The sequence below is a fragment of the Cariama cristata genome, unplaced genomic scaffold (assembly GCF_000690535.1).
Source record: "Cariama cristata isolate BGI_N322 unplaced genomic scaffold, ASM69053v1 scaffold33296, whole genome shotgun sequence".
Taxonomy (NCBI): domain Eukaryota; kingdom Metazoa; phylum Chordata; class Aves; order Cariamiformes; family Cariamidae; genus Cariama; species Cariama cristata.
Genome location: NW_009623270.1, coordinates 17,369 through 32,675, shown reverse-complemented (window position 1 = coordinate 32,675; position 15,307 = coordinate 17,369). Strand labels below are relative to the sequence as shown.

Here is a 15,307-nt window from a genome sequence, read left to right as displayed (position 1 = left end):
TGCTTAGGGACATGGGTTAGTGGTGGGCCTGGCCATGTTAGGTTAACGGTTGGACTTGATGATCTTAAAGGTCTCTTCCAACCTATATGATTCTGTGATTCTATGATTCTATTCGAGAGATTTGCTCAACAGGTGTTTCAAAAGATACGTGGAAAGATCTGCAAAGATTGAAGTCACTTTTGTGAACAATATGACTACACTTAGTAATTTCCTAGTCTTTCTAAGGCCATTAAAATACCTTTTGCAACTTGTGAACTGTTTATTGCTTTCTTCTGTGCAAGTAAGTTTATTTCTTCAGTTGCATAATTGAGCCAAATTATATTTCAAGTTAAACAGAATGCTTATTGGGGGCAGCTTTAAAAGTACTAGCAAATTCAAGTAAACTAGAAAATTCCAAGCATTTTACTGAACTTATCGAAAGAGCTTTTTTAGTGAGATAGATACATATATGTCTACTGGACCACGCATGGTTTAAGGGAAAAAGTTTAACCCAAAATATGCTTGGGAGCAGTGATTTGGATGAAGCCTTCTCCAGACCACTATGGTTGAAGAATAAATTCTAGAGCTGAAAAGCTGGGATATGACACATAGTCAGAGGTGTGGACTCCCCAGAAGCTTCTGTTTAGATAAAGTAATATGCAGTACTTGCCCCCTCTGTTAATCACACCTCTGCCAATTTATTTCTTGAGTGTATTTTGTGCAGCTGCTGCAAGCCCGTGCCAGATGGCAACCTCGCTCTTCCAGCATGGAAAAAAGAACTGAAAGCACTAGAAAGGTCTCGGATCTCCATGTAAGGCCCTGATCCTGTAGGCAATGGGAGTTTTGTATCTGAAGGGTTTGTAAAGTCAAGTCATTTGCATGATTTAACCTAGTATAATGAGCCTACCCTTTGATTTTAGTGGTGTGAGCTATTTGCCATTACAAGTGTGGTCAGATGAACAACATTTTTAAAATGAAGACAAGCATCTTAATTCAAATTTGATTATCTAATTAAGATACAGAACCATATTTAGACAGCCAACAAAAGATGAATTGATTTTTTTTGTATTTGTTTGCTTTCTGTCTGAAAATGGTTGGGTGCCTTTGAAAACAGGATATTTTATTTGGGCACCTAACTGAACCTTCCAAATCCAAGATATTTTTTTCCCTGAACTTCCAGGTGGGTTTGGCATATAGCCCATGTATCTTACAGTGAGAATGTTCATTGCACAGAACACACAGACCAAGTATGTTGAACTCTAATGTCTACCTCTGGTATTGGAAGTAACATAGCATGCAAAATATTCTTATTATAAGAAGACTGAATTACAAGCAAGATTTTAAAAAAGTGTATATATTTACAAACTCAGTAGCAGAAGGTGTTTATCATTCTGAGAAATGATAAACATCAAAATAAAATTGGGTTTACAGTGTAATAATTAGTTGCATCAGGATAATATGTTATATGATGGAAAAAATGTGCCAGTGTGCATCTATGCCAACCTTGGTCCTTTTCTCAGAAAGGTCAGAGGATAAAAGTATTATCCCCTGTCAGGCAGCCAGCACCATTTTACAGCTGTTGTTAGTTGCACTCAGCATAGAGGAAATGAGTTCCTGCCTTCAGCTCACAAAATCAAAGCCTGAAACGAGTTGTGCAAAACATTCAGTTTGGATCTCTAGCGTACTTGAAATCAATCTTGATTCAAGCCCAGACAAGCTCTATGCACTTGCACCCGTTTGCTGGAATTTTGTTTGTCTGATGTTTTCCAGCAAAGGTGAATATGAATCTTTTTTTTTTTTTTCACCTATACCTGAGGATTTGCAAACTTTCACAGGTTTTCATGACTCGTATCATAACGTGATCTGTGTTTTATACTTCTTTTAGCTGATGCCATCAAGGGTTTGCGAATATCGCTTTGATTTTTGACAGTAGAGGTAAAGCTCGCTTCGGCTGGTGTTCTAACATAATCCGACGGACGGGGAGCTGCCTCCATGGGTATCTGCACCGACAATGAATTTGAACCGGTCAGGTGGTCTGAATCCTTATCGTGTGTCTGCCAACCTGTCTGTCTTTTCATGTCAGTTAATCTGTCAGTCACGCTTTGTCTAGCCTAGGATGTAGCTGCGATGTTGAAATGCCTCAGCTAATGGCTGCTAATATGTTCTAGAAGTGTGACAGAGGGTGTATCAGTACTGGCAAAACGCAGTTAAGAAGTCTAAGCTTTAACTCAAATCAGTTAACCAAAGCTAACTAACTCAGGTTAAAAAGCAGCAAAGACAAAGCAATTTGAACGTTAACTTCCCACAAGCAGCTTGCTTTCAAGGCTGCACGAACATGCTTAGCAAAAAGGAGATCGAACTGCCGCAAAAGACATAAAGTAGAAGAGCTGCTTGGACTGTGGCTAGTGGGTAACCGGTATTTCCTGAGGGTTTGTACCCTCTTTGCTTGTGCTCCGTCGTGGGTTTTCACAAGTGTTTATGTACGTGGGTCCAAGCTGCAGCTGCACCCCACTTGCTGTGTAGCCGCTGGCCCCAAAAATCCGAGGTGTGTTGTCCTCGGGAAGCAGCGAGCTATGCCTGGTGAAGACTGCGCTTTCTTGCACTGTAACCCGTTAGCAGATATTCTAATTTGTGCTAAGCTTCAAGCTAAGGAGTTTAGAAGTGAAATGAAGCTTGGGCTACGTAGACTGTTAAAAGAGCTCGGCCGGGTTCGCTTTGCATGCTTCTGTTACATGGAAGCCTGGCAGAGACGGGGAGACCAAATTAAACCAATTATCAGTAATATGCTTCTGTTGCCGATGGTGTTAGCGAAGTGGCGGGAGCAATTCAACGGCCGCAGTCCCCGCAACAAAGCACTGGCAGGAGGCGGCCCCGTGAAGGACAACTGGAGAGGGTGGGGAAGGCAGAGGCACGAAGTGATTGTCTGTCTCCGGCTAATGGGACCCATTTTCAGGGCAGCTATGCCAGCTGAGCTCCGGGCAGGCACCAGGGAATCCAGCTCAATGGGCTTTAATTTGTGCGTATGCGTACAGATGATATATGACAGGCACGATTCCACATGCCTGCCAAATCAGGGCACTGTGCATAAACCCTAATAGGCAGATAATGCAGATGTGAGATAATCAAAGCAAGCTTTGTCATACTGAAAACTGAAACTCTTGAGGGCAGACTTTAATCAGTGTGTTATTGGAACTAAAATTCCAGCCTCACTATAGTGATTGTATTACTAGGTGCCATATTTAATTCATGAAGAAAACTACCGGTTTTAAAATTGAAATGAGACTCAAAATTTGCTGGTCGATGCAGAATGTAAAATTAACCTCCTGTTGGTCATGGGCATCAAAGAAATAGGGAAGAAAGAGCAAAAAATCTTTCTCCTCTGCTTCTGGATTCCTTTTATCAGATTCTTAACGGTCTCAAAAAATGTTACAAGAAAACACTGCAGAAAGGTAGCTGTGGTTCACTTTGCAAGTTGCATCTCTGTTTTTACCGAAGAAAGTTTTTCTTCTGTTCCTTTAACAATGTATGTAAATGTCAAGCTTCTGTAGGCTGAAGAAAGATTTCAGCATTGCTTCAAAATATATTTATAAGAAAATTATTACTTCCCTATGGTTTTGGTAATATTACCTCTTTTTTGTTCTTTTTTTCAGACAGGTGAATTACTAGGAGGTGGTAATATATCGCTTCTGTGTACGTCTATAATGGCAGTAATCGTTACCCGTGTTCTTGAGCTTGTGTGTTTTCCTATAGCTTTGGCAAGATTTGCTTTAATTAAAAAATAAAGAATCTGCTGATTCAAATGAAAATACCGCAGTGAAGTAAATCTGGGTTATATTTGGCTAATAAGGAAACAGAGGACGATGCCGGATGTGGAGGTGACCAGGATGTTCCATTCCAGCTTTCCTTCCTCATTTAGCTTTTCTTCGGCTGCTCCAGCTAGAAATGATGCGTGAGGGCTGGAACCGCAGGCTCGGAAGTTTTTCGTTACCTGCCCCTCTGACACGGTAGCACAGCAAGCACCATACCTCCCCACCTTCCTTCCTGCAGGCTCCTTCTTTCCCACCCTGGCGATATTCTTTCTCCTGATGTCCCATATCTTCCCCTATGTATGGTTTTATAGCTACTGTTTGCAAAGTCCCCACAGAAGTTAGCTTGGAAATTGGAGAGCTGTAATAGTAATTCAGGATGACAAATTACGCAGTGTCTTCCTGTAGCCCAACAAACTCCACTGCTTCCACACATTGTGGTTCATGTGTTTGTTCAGAGTCTGGCTGAAAAAGCAGCCAGAGAAAAGCAAAAATCTGTAGAACAGCAAAAAAATAACTGGACCTCTTGTTGGCAAGGAAGTGACATCCGCACGTGATACTTTGAGCACCAACCTCTCCCTGACTTGTGAACCTGGACCTCAAATGCTGTGGTTATCTCTGTACAGATTTAAGTAAATGTGCTCGAATTGGCAGAAGTGGCTGGGGACAGTTGCATTTATATTATATTGACGAGTAGAGGTCAAATTCTTCTGGTACCTGAGCTGCTTTGCTTGGCGATCTGGTTGGCTTGGCCTGAAATGTACCTGGTGAGTTTGGAGTCGGGTACGAATACGACCCTCTGACTCATGTGCCAGCAGCCTTTACGCCGGAGTTCCTCCTACCTCTGGTGGAGGTAGCGTTTCCATCCTTCACAGTGCGGCACGTGGAGGGATAAAACCATTTTAATACTGAAGGGACAAATCAACAGCGTAAACCACAGATTTAAAGAAACCACCATGCTCTACTCTGTCCTGGTAACCTCTAGTTGTTGCTGCATGACCCTGCTGCTTTCTTTGCACTTCTTGTGTGGTGATTTAGTATTTAAACCCACACGAGTTAAGTGTGTTAATACATATGCTACATCCCTTCTTAAATAAACCTTACAATTTACTTTTAGAAACACATTTAAAACATAGAGCAATTAAGCTGACTTCAGTGAGGTGAGCAAGGAGAGTCAAACATGAGTGTTGGGAAGGAACAAAGATCCTCACTGTTACAATTTTATTACAACTTTTGTGGTATCTCTCTTTTTTTTTGAAATTTAATTCAAGTTCCTGCTGGGGCATCAAGCGAAAACCCTTCAAAAGAAGGTTTCTTAACTTCGTAAGAGCAAAGGAAAAGTTGAAAATGTGAACCCTGCATGTTCTGTAGCTCCAAAGCAAACAAAAAGATTCACAATTGAGATCTCAGTTTCACAACTTTTAATTACAAGTGCAACATTTTTGAAAGGCCTGATATATTTTTTTAATCTGCAAGCAATATAATTTCAACTCATTATTCTTGCTTACACTCAGGGCCTGGAAATCCAGGTGGATAGTTTTCTCCTGAAATTGTAAAAACTCCCGGTTAAAAACGACAACAACAACCACCACAACCCTAATAATTCAGGAATATTTAAGCAATATTCCTTTTATTGTGGTAAATATAAAGAAATAATAAAATGAATACACTCATACTTGGTGTTTGTCCAGTTAAAAGGGTGGTGAATACCAGATTAGTCATTCCTAACTTGGACAAACACTGATTGTGTCTATATTCATAATTTTTCCATGGTAACCAAGATGGTTTACTGAGTTGCGACAGTTTCACTGGGCTCTATGTGTTGCTGTTGACCCTTAGGAGAGCTATTTCGGTGTTAAATACTGCCAGGCAGTGAGTAACCATTTTTCCACTTTACTGAAGGAATATGTGGCTTTACTTCTTCCTTGCATCAGCTATGGGCTTAATCTCTCATTCGTCTTCAATAAACTGATTTAACTCACGAACCCACTGGGAAACTATTCTCCTTTCTAAAAAAAAAGAAAAAACAGAAAAAAAAATTTTCCTTTGTGATTTTTATCCTGGAGCTGACCTTGCTCAAGGTTTAAAGAGCACAAGTGTTGGTGTAAGATGAACAGGATGAAAGAAGGGTGCAAGGAGAGGGCTAAAAGGGGGAGAGTGACCTCTTGTTTCCCATGGCAGTTAGCTGATGATTAAGCTCAGCCCGACCATCTTTAAAACTTCATCATGAGTTTTCTTTTGACATGGTTTCTTAACGTAAGGTCATTATAGCCACAGTAACTGCAGTAAAGATAAGGCTGCTAGCCTGGATTTATAATAGTGAAGATGGAAGCAGAATTTGACCCTCGGGTTAACATTTCCTGTAACTCCTCACACTCTTTTTTTATAGCGGGACTTTAGTTCTCTTTTGTTTCAAGTGTTTAGCTTGTAATCACACCAGTGTTTCAGGAGCAAAGTGTTTTAAATTTGGAGCCAGGGATTTGAAGAGAGTAATGTTTCTACTTAATTACAAGGCAAGTGGCATTTGGTCAAACATGTTAGGTTATTATCATCCGAGTCTGAGGCTTTTAAAGAAGAAAAGGAAACAAGAATTTTGTTTGGTTCAGTGATATAGCTTGTTAAGGATAGCTGGCCCCATACCGAGTGCCCTGATGATCCGACCTGGAAGCGTGTGAAGCAGGGACTTCAGGGGTGTTTGCCTTCAGCCGTAAGGGCACAGCACCTTTTCATTAAAAAATAGAATGGCTGTTAAAGCCAAGCTGGCATCTTCCTTCTGATAGCGAGGGAAGTTTTGGTTCATTAATTACTGTCTTTTTGGCTCTTGTTTAAAGGGTGCATAATCTTTCTTTTAGAAATGAGCTACTGTTGGAGGGAACAGTTGACGTGTGCTTGCCCAATGTGATTGCTATAACAGAGATGCACAACGAAGGCTGAGTTTTATCTGTCCTGGCACTTTCTGGTCATGGCTGGTGGCTTGAGGTGCCCTCCAGCCAGCCATGGAGCCCTGTGGTCACTCCCTCTACGCTGGCTCTGGGCGTACTAGGATGTATATTGCCTCTGCACCTTGGGCCAGTCCCTCTATTGCTTTGGGGAAACAAGAACCCTTTTTTCGTCTTGACCCAGGCACTTAGGTGCGGTGAAGCTTTTCTCTCTAGAGTGGTAGGTTTGGGGATCCTGCCCTGGGAAGCTGTGAACTTTCTGAAGCCAGGAGTTCGCAGCTGTACAGCTGAAGTACCGGAGGGCTGGTGGTTACGGTGGCTGTTGTTTCTACTCTCAGTTCAGTACTATGAAGACATAGTCTTGTCTTTTAGAGCTTCAGTGCTTCAGAAAACAAGTTTTCATCATTAGCACTTCAAACATTATTAACTGATCCATATTGCAAATGAGAAAGGAGAAAACATCTTAGAAAGCATTTCCAAGTGCCAGAAAGTAAATAGTTATTGCTGGGGTGTCTGCTTGGAAAGTTGGCAGCCTCCAAAATTATTGCAGTTGAAATTCTACTTCAGATAAAGCAAGAGGTAATATTGGTTCGATGCTTGGTTTCGATTGATACCTCTTGTGAGCAAACAGCTGCTAGCCTGCTTGGCTATGCCACAATCAGTTTGTGATTTTAATACACATTTTCTTTTTGAAGAAGTGTGATTAAAAAATAAGAAATACAGAATATGTGTTCCAGAACAGAAGTGTCTGTCCCCTGAACCGCAGATGAACGATGGTCTGAAAGAGTGGTAGGTTATAACATGCAGAGAGCTGATGGGTCACGTGGTGCTGCTTCTCCTTGTTTCAAGCTGCTAAATCCCATTAAAAGGGAAGCTAGAAACAAATTTTATGTGTTTTCGCTCTGTGAATGCAATTACTGTGACTGACATAAAAAATGCATAAAATCATGAGTACAGAAGGAAGTGTTGGTCACCAAGCTCTCTCCCTCATTTGTAGCAAGTGGCTCAGAGGCCTCAGAGAGCCTCTGAAGACTTTCCAAGGCTCTGCGGCATTTGCTGTCAGCCGGCTGGATCCTCACGGGAGAGACCTTGGATACTGAGATGAAAATTGTCGTGTGGGAAAGAAAGCCCAAATCTGAATCAGGTCAATTAGTTATGCTACAGTTGCTCGCTTACAGTCCTTTTCCCAGTTAGGCTCTTTCTTTGCTAGCTGTTATAAACTCAAAAGAGTTTTGTTGGTAATTATAAGGGAAATGGCTTTTAGGCCATTTTGCTTTACGCTTTAAAGACACAGTGTCTTCAGTATCTAGGCTCTTACAGAATACTTAAACCCCCAGTATACTGAACTGTATGAGTCCTGCCACCTGATTCTCCCAGGCATCCCAGCTCATCCTGGAGTTCTGCTTACAACTTACTTTAGCTGTGTAGTTGGAAAGGTTCCCACCCTCCCAAGTCCAGTCTTTTCCGATGCTGGAAGTTATCATCCTCATAGGAAGAGCAGTATTTTAATTTAAACTACCAAAATCCAAGTATGCTGATGCATGGGGTCACAATCACAAAATGGGCTTGCAACCCCCCGTTCTGCTGGTCCATCATGCCAGGAAAGGAGTGACTTCCAGAATAAGGGCAAAGCAGAAGGCTGAGGACAGTAAAATTTCCAAATGCTGCCGATATCCAAGAGTAAGAGCCATTTGCTGCTTCCTAAATTGCTTTCACGGGAGAGTACAGGAATAACGCCGTTTCTGGAGCTCTGTCTTGTTCTAGTTGCTCTTTCTTTTTCCATGGTGGACATGACCTCCTTCTTTTTCCTTCATCTTACTTTTCACACCTTCTTGTTTCAGTTTCTTTTCTCTTTTTCTGTCTTGTTTAGTTGTTTCATTTTTAAATCGTTCTTCCTGCCAGAGAAGAGAAATCAATATGAGTATATGTAAAATAAAGAACCTGTCACTGCCTTGATTTGCTAACCTTCTATGATTCATTTTCAGGATTATTCCCTTGGCACCAAAGGTCAGTTATCAAAGAAAGGTGACAAGTGCTTGCTGGTGATACTACTGCTGTCCCCTTCCAGAGCAAAGGGAGGGAATTCTTCCTTTCTTTCATTCGTTAGAACTGCCTGAGCCAGCAGAGTCAGTGGGTAGGCTGGTTCAGATAAATCAGTTCTTCAGGTGGGATCAGTAAAGAACGTCCTTAAACAAATCCCACTTTTTCCTGCTGTTACAGCATACCTGTGACCAGTCAAAAGCTTTAAATTGCAACAGAGGGAGAGCAGAAAAATGCTTGATGAGAAGCAGCATGATTTGTCATTTATTAAAGGTTGACCATGGACTGGCGTCAGGTGAACTGTAAAAGCCTAGAGGGATCGCCCAGGAGCACAAGTTTTTGCAGATCTTGCCAAATCCTTCCACTGATCCTGTTTTCAGCTGTAACTTCACTGGAGTTCCTCTGTCTTCCCTGAAGAAGTCTGCAGCAGGTATCTGCCTCAGGTTTGCTTATTTGTCTTTTAAATGTCCTTCAAAATGGGTCAAACATTTCTGAAACAGAGACTGGGAAAAGGTGTTTTCTAGTGACTACTTCTTACAGATGTTCTAGTACCTATTAATTACAGAGCACAGACGTAACAGTCGGTGTGGGGAAGGTTGCAGGTATGTTTGCTTTGCCATAATTTTAGTACTTTCTGACTATGAAGCACCTGGTTTACAACCTTACTATTTTTAATATAATTCTTTGGTTTGTGATGATACCTCCACAGCAATTAAAGCTGCCGAATATTTTCCATTGCAGAAGCCTCTCTTTTAGTTGCATGTTTCTTTGTCAAGTCTTAACTGTTTGGGTTGAAGCTTTCTGTACTTGCTTTCTGCCTCAGACTGAAGAGTTTTGGGAAGCTTTAGTAAAAATGATCTAACTGTATTCAAGAATTGTCTCCAGAGAGAAGCTGGGGAGAGGTTGTTTCTTGTTTGCAGTGCCGCAACTTTTATTGTTTTTTCTTTTGAGTGCTTTGCCTTTCCTGAGCAAATCCACTGCAATTAGAACTGGGACTAAAGATTTAGCAAAAGGATAGTCCTGGGATAAAAGAAATACCACTTGCTGTCCTCCAAAGACTCGGACAGATTTGGATGAGCTACACCTTTGAAAATCTTTTTACATATGTCCAGCAACTACAGACTTTAAAAAGATTTATTTCAGTGGCCTCAGGGTAGAGGTAATGGCCAAGGTAGTGAATATAGTGAATGTATACATAGTGAATATGAGTCACAGCTATATATATTGAATCAGACTCGCCTGACAGAGGACATAGCTCCCAAATCAAGACACAGGACCGTGGAAGGTGGTGGGGAGGACGGGTAAAGGCCGTGCCGATGCCAGCTCCCTGCCTGGTGGGCAGGGCTGCAGCTTCCCTCTGCTTTGGCTGGGAGGAAAGGGGGGAGTTTGTGAGTTGGTGGGCTCAAAGCTGGGGAGTTTGGACACGGGAAGGTCAAAGACTGCCAACTTCCTTTCTCTGGGAAAGCTTGCTAATACCTCGTATAGCCGTTTTGTTGTTGTTTTCTTTACCTCTATTACTTGTGAAAATAAGAAGCTGGTTACTTTGCACGGGATGGCCAGTGTAGGTTTTGGAGCCCTCAACGCACGTGAACATTTGGTCACCTTAAACGTTGCTGCAGTGTTTGGTTGTTTCTCTCAGGGAACTCGTAAGCCATTGCTTCTTTTTTTTTTTTTTTTTTACATTATTTTTAGATTTTTTTCTGAGAGCACTGTCTCTCCGTGGTGGACAGTCTGACTGTAGAAACTACAGCACTTACAAATCACCTAATAAAGACTGAAGAGCACTCTGGGATTCATTTGATAAGAGCGGCTGTATAAATGAAAGGCTGTTAATTGTGCGGCTAGCTGCCACGTGCAGTTAATCCCCAGCGCAAAAGCGCAGCGAAATGCGCTCTATGAGCAGTTCCGATCCAGAAATAACCAGGAAGGAAAGAACAGAAGCTCAGGGCTACCTTTCGGCTCTGTGATTTACACCGCCCACGAGGATATCTCGCAATGTTGGCCATGTATTTTTCAGCTCGTTGCCAATCCTCATGCCATCGCTGAACCCGATACTGAGGCTGGGACTTTGTAATTCTATCCAGAATGGCGCGGTTCTCCTGGTTCACTCTCCGCAGCTCCTGCTTTCGTTTTTCTCCATTTAAACTAGAGGGGAAAACCATATAAGCAGAGTGAAACTTCTTCACACTTGTTTGTGCTCCACGCCTGGGAACCCAGAATGTGAAATATCTGTCAACCTTGTGTCGGGGAAAATTTGCCTAAGGTTTTATACTTCTCCTACAGGGACTTGCTCCTCCTTGATCTGCCTTAACCGGCCCTTGCAACCCAATCTTTTTGTCCTTCTTAAGAGGATAGTCTTTGTTCAGTATCTTCCAAACGCAGCCCTGGCTATATGCAGGTTTGGTACATTTTACCAGAGGAAAAAATGCTGGTTTAATCTTGGATTAATGCCAGCCCTCCAGTCTTGGAATTGCTGTAGTGCGGTACTGGAGGTGAGGGCATGGCCGGTGTCTGAGATGCTTAACAATCAATTTCAGTTGCTTTGGTTTATACGTTTATTTTGTGTACAAACCTGAGGTACTGAGTTGGGAAGCATGAAGACAATGGAGATAAGTGTACTGCCTCAAATGCCTCGGAAACTTTCTTTGATTTCTCGGACTGTAACTTCCCAGGCAGCTGAGCTGACCTTGTAGCAATCTCCCACCGAAAAAGGGAAGGACTTGCTCTTCTCCTTCCCCTGCTCATCTCCCCACTGCTCCCAGCTGTGTGGTCTTCTCCACCCCTTGCACCAGCCCTGGAAATCATCACTTTGCAGGAAGTGGCAGAAAAACTATCCAGGTTGGTTTGGTTTTGTTGGGTTAGTTTTCTGCTGCTGCCTCAAGTTTAATTAGCTAATGGAGAGGTTTGATGAAAACCAGAGCTGATCCAAAGAAAACAACAAGTTTGCCACTTGAATCAGGAAGGGAGAGTGGAAATGAAAAGGGGAAGGATGCTCTGCTCCTTCCGTATCTGGTGGAATCACACCTTCAGCGGTGGAGCTAACTGATGCTTGCCGACACCTGCACTGATCCGGGTATTATTCACTAGCGACAAGCCATAAGTGCTATGATGTGGATTTGTACGATGTGGACACGACCAGCTCTGTTTCAGACAACTTCTGTCTTCCCAAGGAACTGTGCAAATGTCAGGATATTCGTGACAGTGAGGCGTAGTGAGTTCTACCGAGGTCACTTGTACCTGAGCTGCATTTTGCTGTCTGGAAACCCTTCAGGACCTGATGAGCAGTCGGTCTGTCATGAAGCAGTCTGTCTGGAAATGACTCACAGGAGGTAACAACTGCCACCTGAGTTGTACAAACCAGTCCCTTCACCTCAAAAGCCTGTCCCTGCTGTTGAGCTGTTCGCTGTGCCCTATTCGGGGTGTGAGTTTCCTCCTGAATCAAAACCATGTAAGGTGGTTCTCTCTAGTGATAAATCCTCAAGGCGTATTTTGCTTGGTCTCCTTTGAGCAGCAAATTATATTTTCACTTCTGCCTGCTTCCTGCTCCACTTCTTTTTCATTTGAATTCTATTTTTTGCTCTGTTTTTATTTCATCTCTAAGCTTTGGATCTCCCTCTTGCCGGTGGTGTCTGTAGGAACAACTGGCAAAGTCAGCAGCAATGACTCACTTAGCAGGAACAACAGCTTTGCTGAGACATAATAGGTTTGCTTCATTTATTTCCTTAAAGTAGGGCAATGGTCTCCCTCTCTTTTTTTTTTTTTTCATTCCCTCAGTTATTAAACTGAAAAACTAATTTAAAGCCATCTTCTCTTTACCAGAGGTTAGGAGGAAAATGACCTGGCATTGGATTTCATGTGACAGGACACGCATATGGCTTTCTGAAGTGTTGATTATACCTTAGGTTTCAAATACGTGTCCTCACGGAGCAGTTTATCCTTAGCTATGTTTGTCACTGGGAGGGTAACGTGATAACTACATAGAGATAGTGCTGCTGATGTTACCTTTTGGCCTGATAGTCATTTTTGTGGTCGATTTGTCCCTTTGTTCGCATGATGCAGGACATCTTCTCCAGCAGCAAACGGTTGTCTCTCTCGATGATGGAAAGTCGATCTTCCTCTAACTTTGCGTACAGAAGGGATAAAGAAATTCTGTTTTTACAAGGCCATAGCAAGCAGCAGTGACGTACCACAGATACCTAACAGGGTGTTCAAAATTGCTGTCCCTTCTCTGCACAGCGTGTGACAGACACTGAAGAGGTAAAGCTCTGTGCTAGTGTTGAGAGAACCCTTTGTTTCACCATTTTAGTGGTGACGCAGGGAGAGAAAGCCCTTTGCAATGCTGTGAATTTGACCCTGAAACACTTTCCTGCAACCACAGCAGCAGCCTGCGTGATTAGCAAACGCATTTCATCAGTGTAAGCAGAATTTCTATAAATATTTGTTCAACGTATTTTCCAGGATCATCATTAGCATTTGTGTCTTTAGCAGCCTTCATAGGCTCTCGTCGAAATCTAGGATTGTGATGGACAGTGCACAAACACATGATGGGACTTAGCCAGACTCCTCTGAAGTCAATAGGACTCTTTCCGTTATCTTTGGTGGGCTTTGGATCAAATGGTAATTTTTCCGTTGACTTCAGTGAGATTTGGATTAGGTCCAGGTGCAGGCCATTTTTGTCCTGGAGGGGTTGCAGGCGAGTGTAAGGAGAGAAGCAACAACTGGGTGTAACAAACAAATGGAGAGAGATGTATGAGGCTGTCTAAGCTAGTTCTGTTCATCATTAGCATGATTTTAAGCCTCTTTAAATTTGATTTAAAAATGGAAGATATTAATAATCTCAATCTCTGAAGTTAACTGTGTCAAAAGTGGGATGAAAATTGAAAGAGTCCAGTGGAGGAGGGAGAATCCCTTTGGATATCCTGGGACATTGTCTGATTTGTAAAAAATGTTAGCATATTGTTTTTCAAAGAACACAAATTCATGCTAAAAGTGTGTTTCTGGAGATTGGGAAGGAACGGGGGAGAGGTGAAGAGAAAACCTTATTTTCGAGGTTATCTAAGTCCCAAGAATGAAGATTCGACAGTTGGGCTGCGACCAACTGTATGAGGTTCAACAAGACCAAGTGCCAGGTCCTGCCCTTGGGTCACAACAACCCCATGCAACGCTACAGGCTTGGGGACGAGTGGCTGGAAAGCTGCCCGGCAGAGAAAGACCTGGGGGTGTTGGTCGACAGCCGGCTGAACATGAGCTGGCTGTGTGCCCAGGTGGCCAAGAAGGCCAACGGCATCCTGGCCTGTATCAGAAACAGCGTGGCCAGCAGGACCAGGGCAGTGATCGTCCCCCTGTACTCGGCACTGGTGGGGCCGCACCTCGAGTGCTGTGTCCAGTTCTGGGCCCCTCACCACAAGAAAGCCCTTGAGGTGCTGGAGCGAGTCCAGAGAAGGGCAACGAAGGTGGTGAAGGGTCTGGAGCACAAGTCTGATGGGGAGCGGCTGAGGGAGCTGGGGGGGTTTGGTCTGGAGAAGAGGAGGCTGAGGGGAGACCTGATCGCTCTCTACAACGACCTGAAAGGAGGGGGTAGCCAGGTGGGGGTCAGCCTCTTCCCCCCAGTAACTAGGGACAGGACAAGAGGAAATGGTCTCAAGTTGCACCAGGGGAGGTTCAGGCTGGACATTAGGAAGAACTTCTTCACTGTCAGAGTCGTCAGGCATTGGAACGGGCTCCCCAGGGAGGTGGTGGAGTCACCATCCCTGGAGGTGTTCAAAATACGTTGAGATGTGGCACTTCGAGACATGGTTTAGTGGGTTTAGAGGGCATGGTGGCATCGGGTATATGGTTGGACTTGATGATCTTTGAGGTCTCTTCCAGCCATTGTGATGCTATGATGCTATGATTCTAATGCCTTCTCCAGCAGGGCTGAACTGGAGGTAACCAGAGAGAGGCGGGATGGAGGAAAGCAGGGACAGCACACTTTTCATAGCTGGACTTCAACATCTCCTTCTCAAAAGCCTCTCAGAACAGAATCACTGAAGAAATAGTCTGGTTTTGAGCATACTAATTCACTCTTCTCCTTTCTCCCTTTTTTTTTTTTTTCCTTTTTTGATTCTAGGCACTCTAAAGATATTGCAAATCCCATATAAATTGAATAGGAAATCCTGCTCTGATCGTTTTGAGTGGCTAAGGTTAGAGTAGCACGTTTCCGTAGGGAATCCAGGGCATCTGCCTTGTTTGCTGGGGTTTATAACCAAAGCAGGTCAGATGCCGGTCACACCGCAGTATAAAGGTACCTGAAATTGGTGCATTAAGGAATCCCGTCAGGCTCTGAATGACCCTGAGAAGAATGATTGTAAAGAAGAACTGGTTACTAAAAGATTGCAACATTAGAGGGTTTGGGGTTTTTTTTTCTTTCTTTCTATAGCAGTTTGGAAAGGATGAGGATGAGAAAGAGCCTGAGACCACAGTCTCTCTTCCAGGTATCAGGACCTGTAGGTCAAAGGAACGTGCCTAAGAGTAGTGGGTTCCTGTTGGTGGGGGTTTTTGTTA

At 43.1% G+C, this 15,307-nt stretch overlaps 1 protein-coding gene across 1 annotated transcript in view; it reads right to left on the bottom strand.

Moving 5' to 3' along the window:
- Nucleotides 1-10,716: 10,716 nt before the first annotated feature.
- LOC104163615 (uncharacterized protein C17orf105 homolog) overlaps nt 10,717-15,307 on the bottom strand; it is a gene marked incomplete at its 3' end in the record, with an annotated part of 8,966 nt that continues 4,375 nt past the window's right edge. Inside the window, exons 3-4 of the mRNA XM_009702668.1 lie at nt 12,767-12,885; nt 10,717-10,909 (exon numbers count right to left, since the gene is read on the bottom strand). Coding sequence (XP_009700970.1) covers nt 10,717-10,909; nt 12,767-12,885 — 312 coding nt within the window. The remainder of the gene's footprint in view (nt 10,910-12,766; nt 12,886-15,307) is intronic.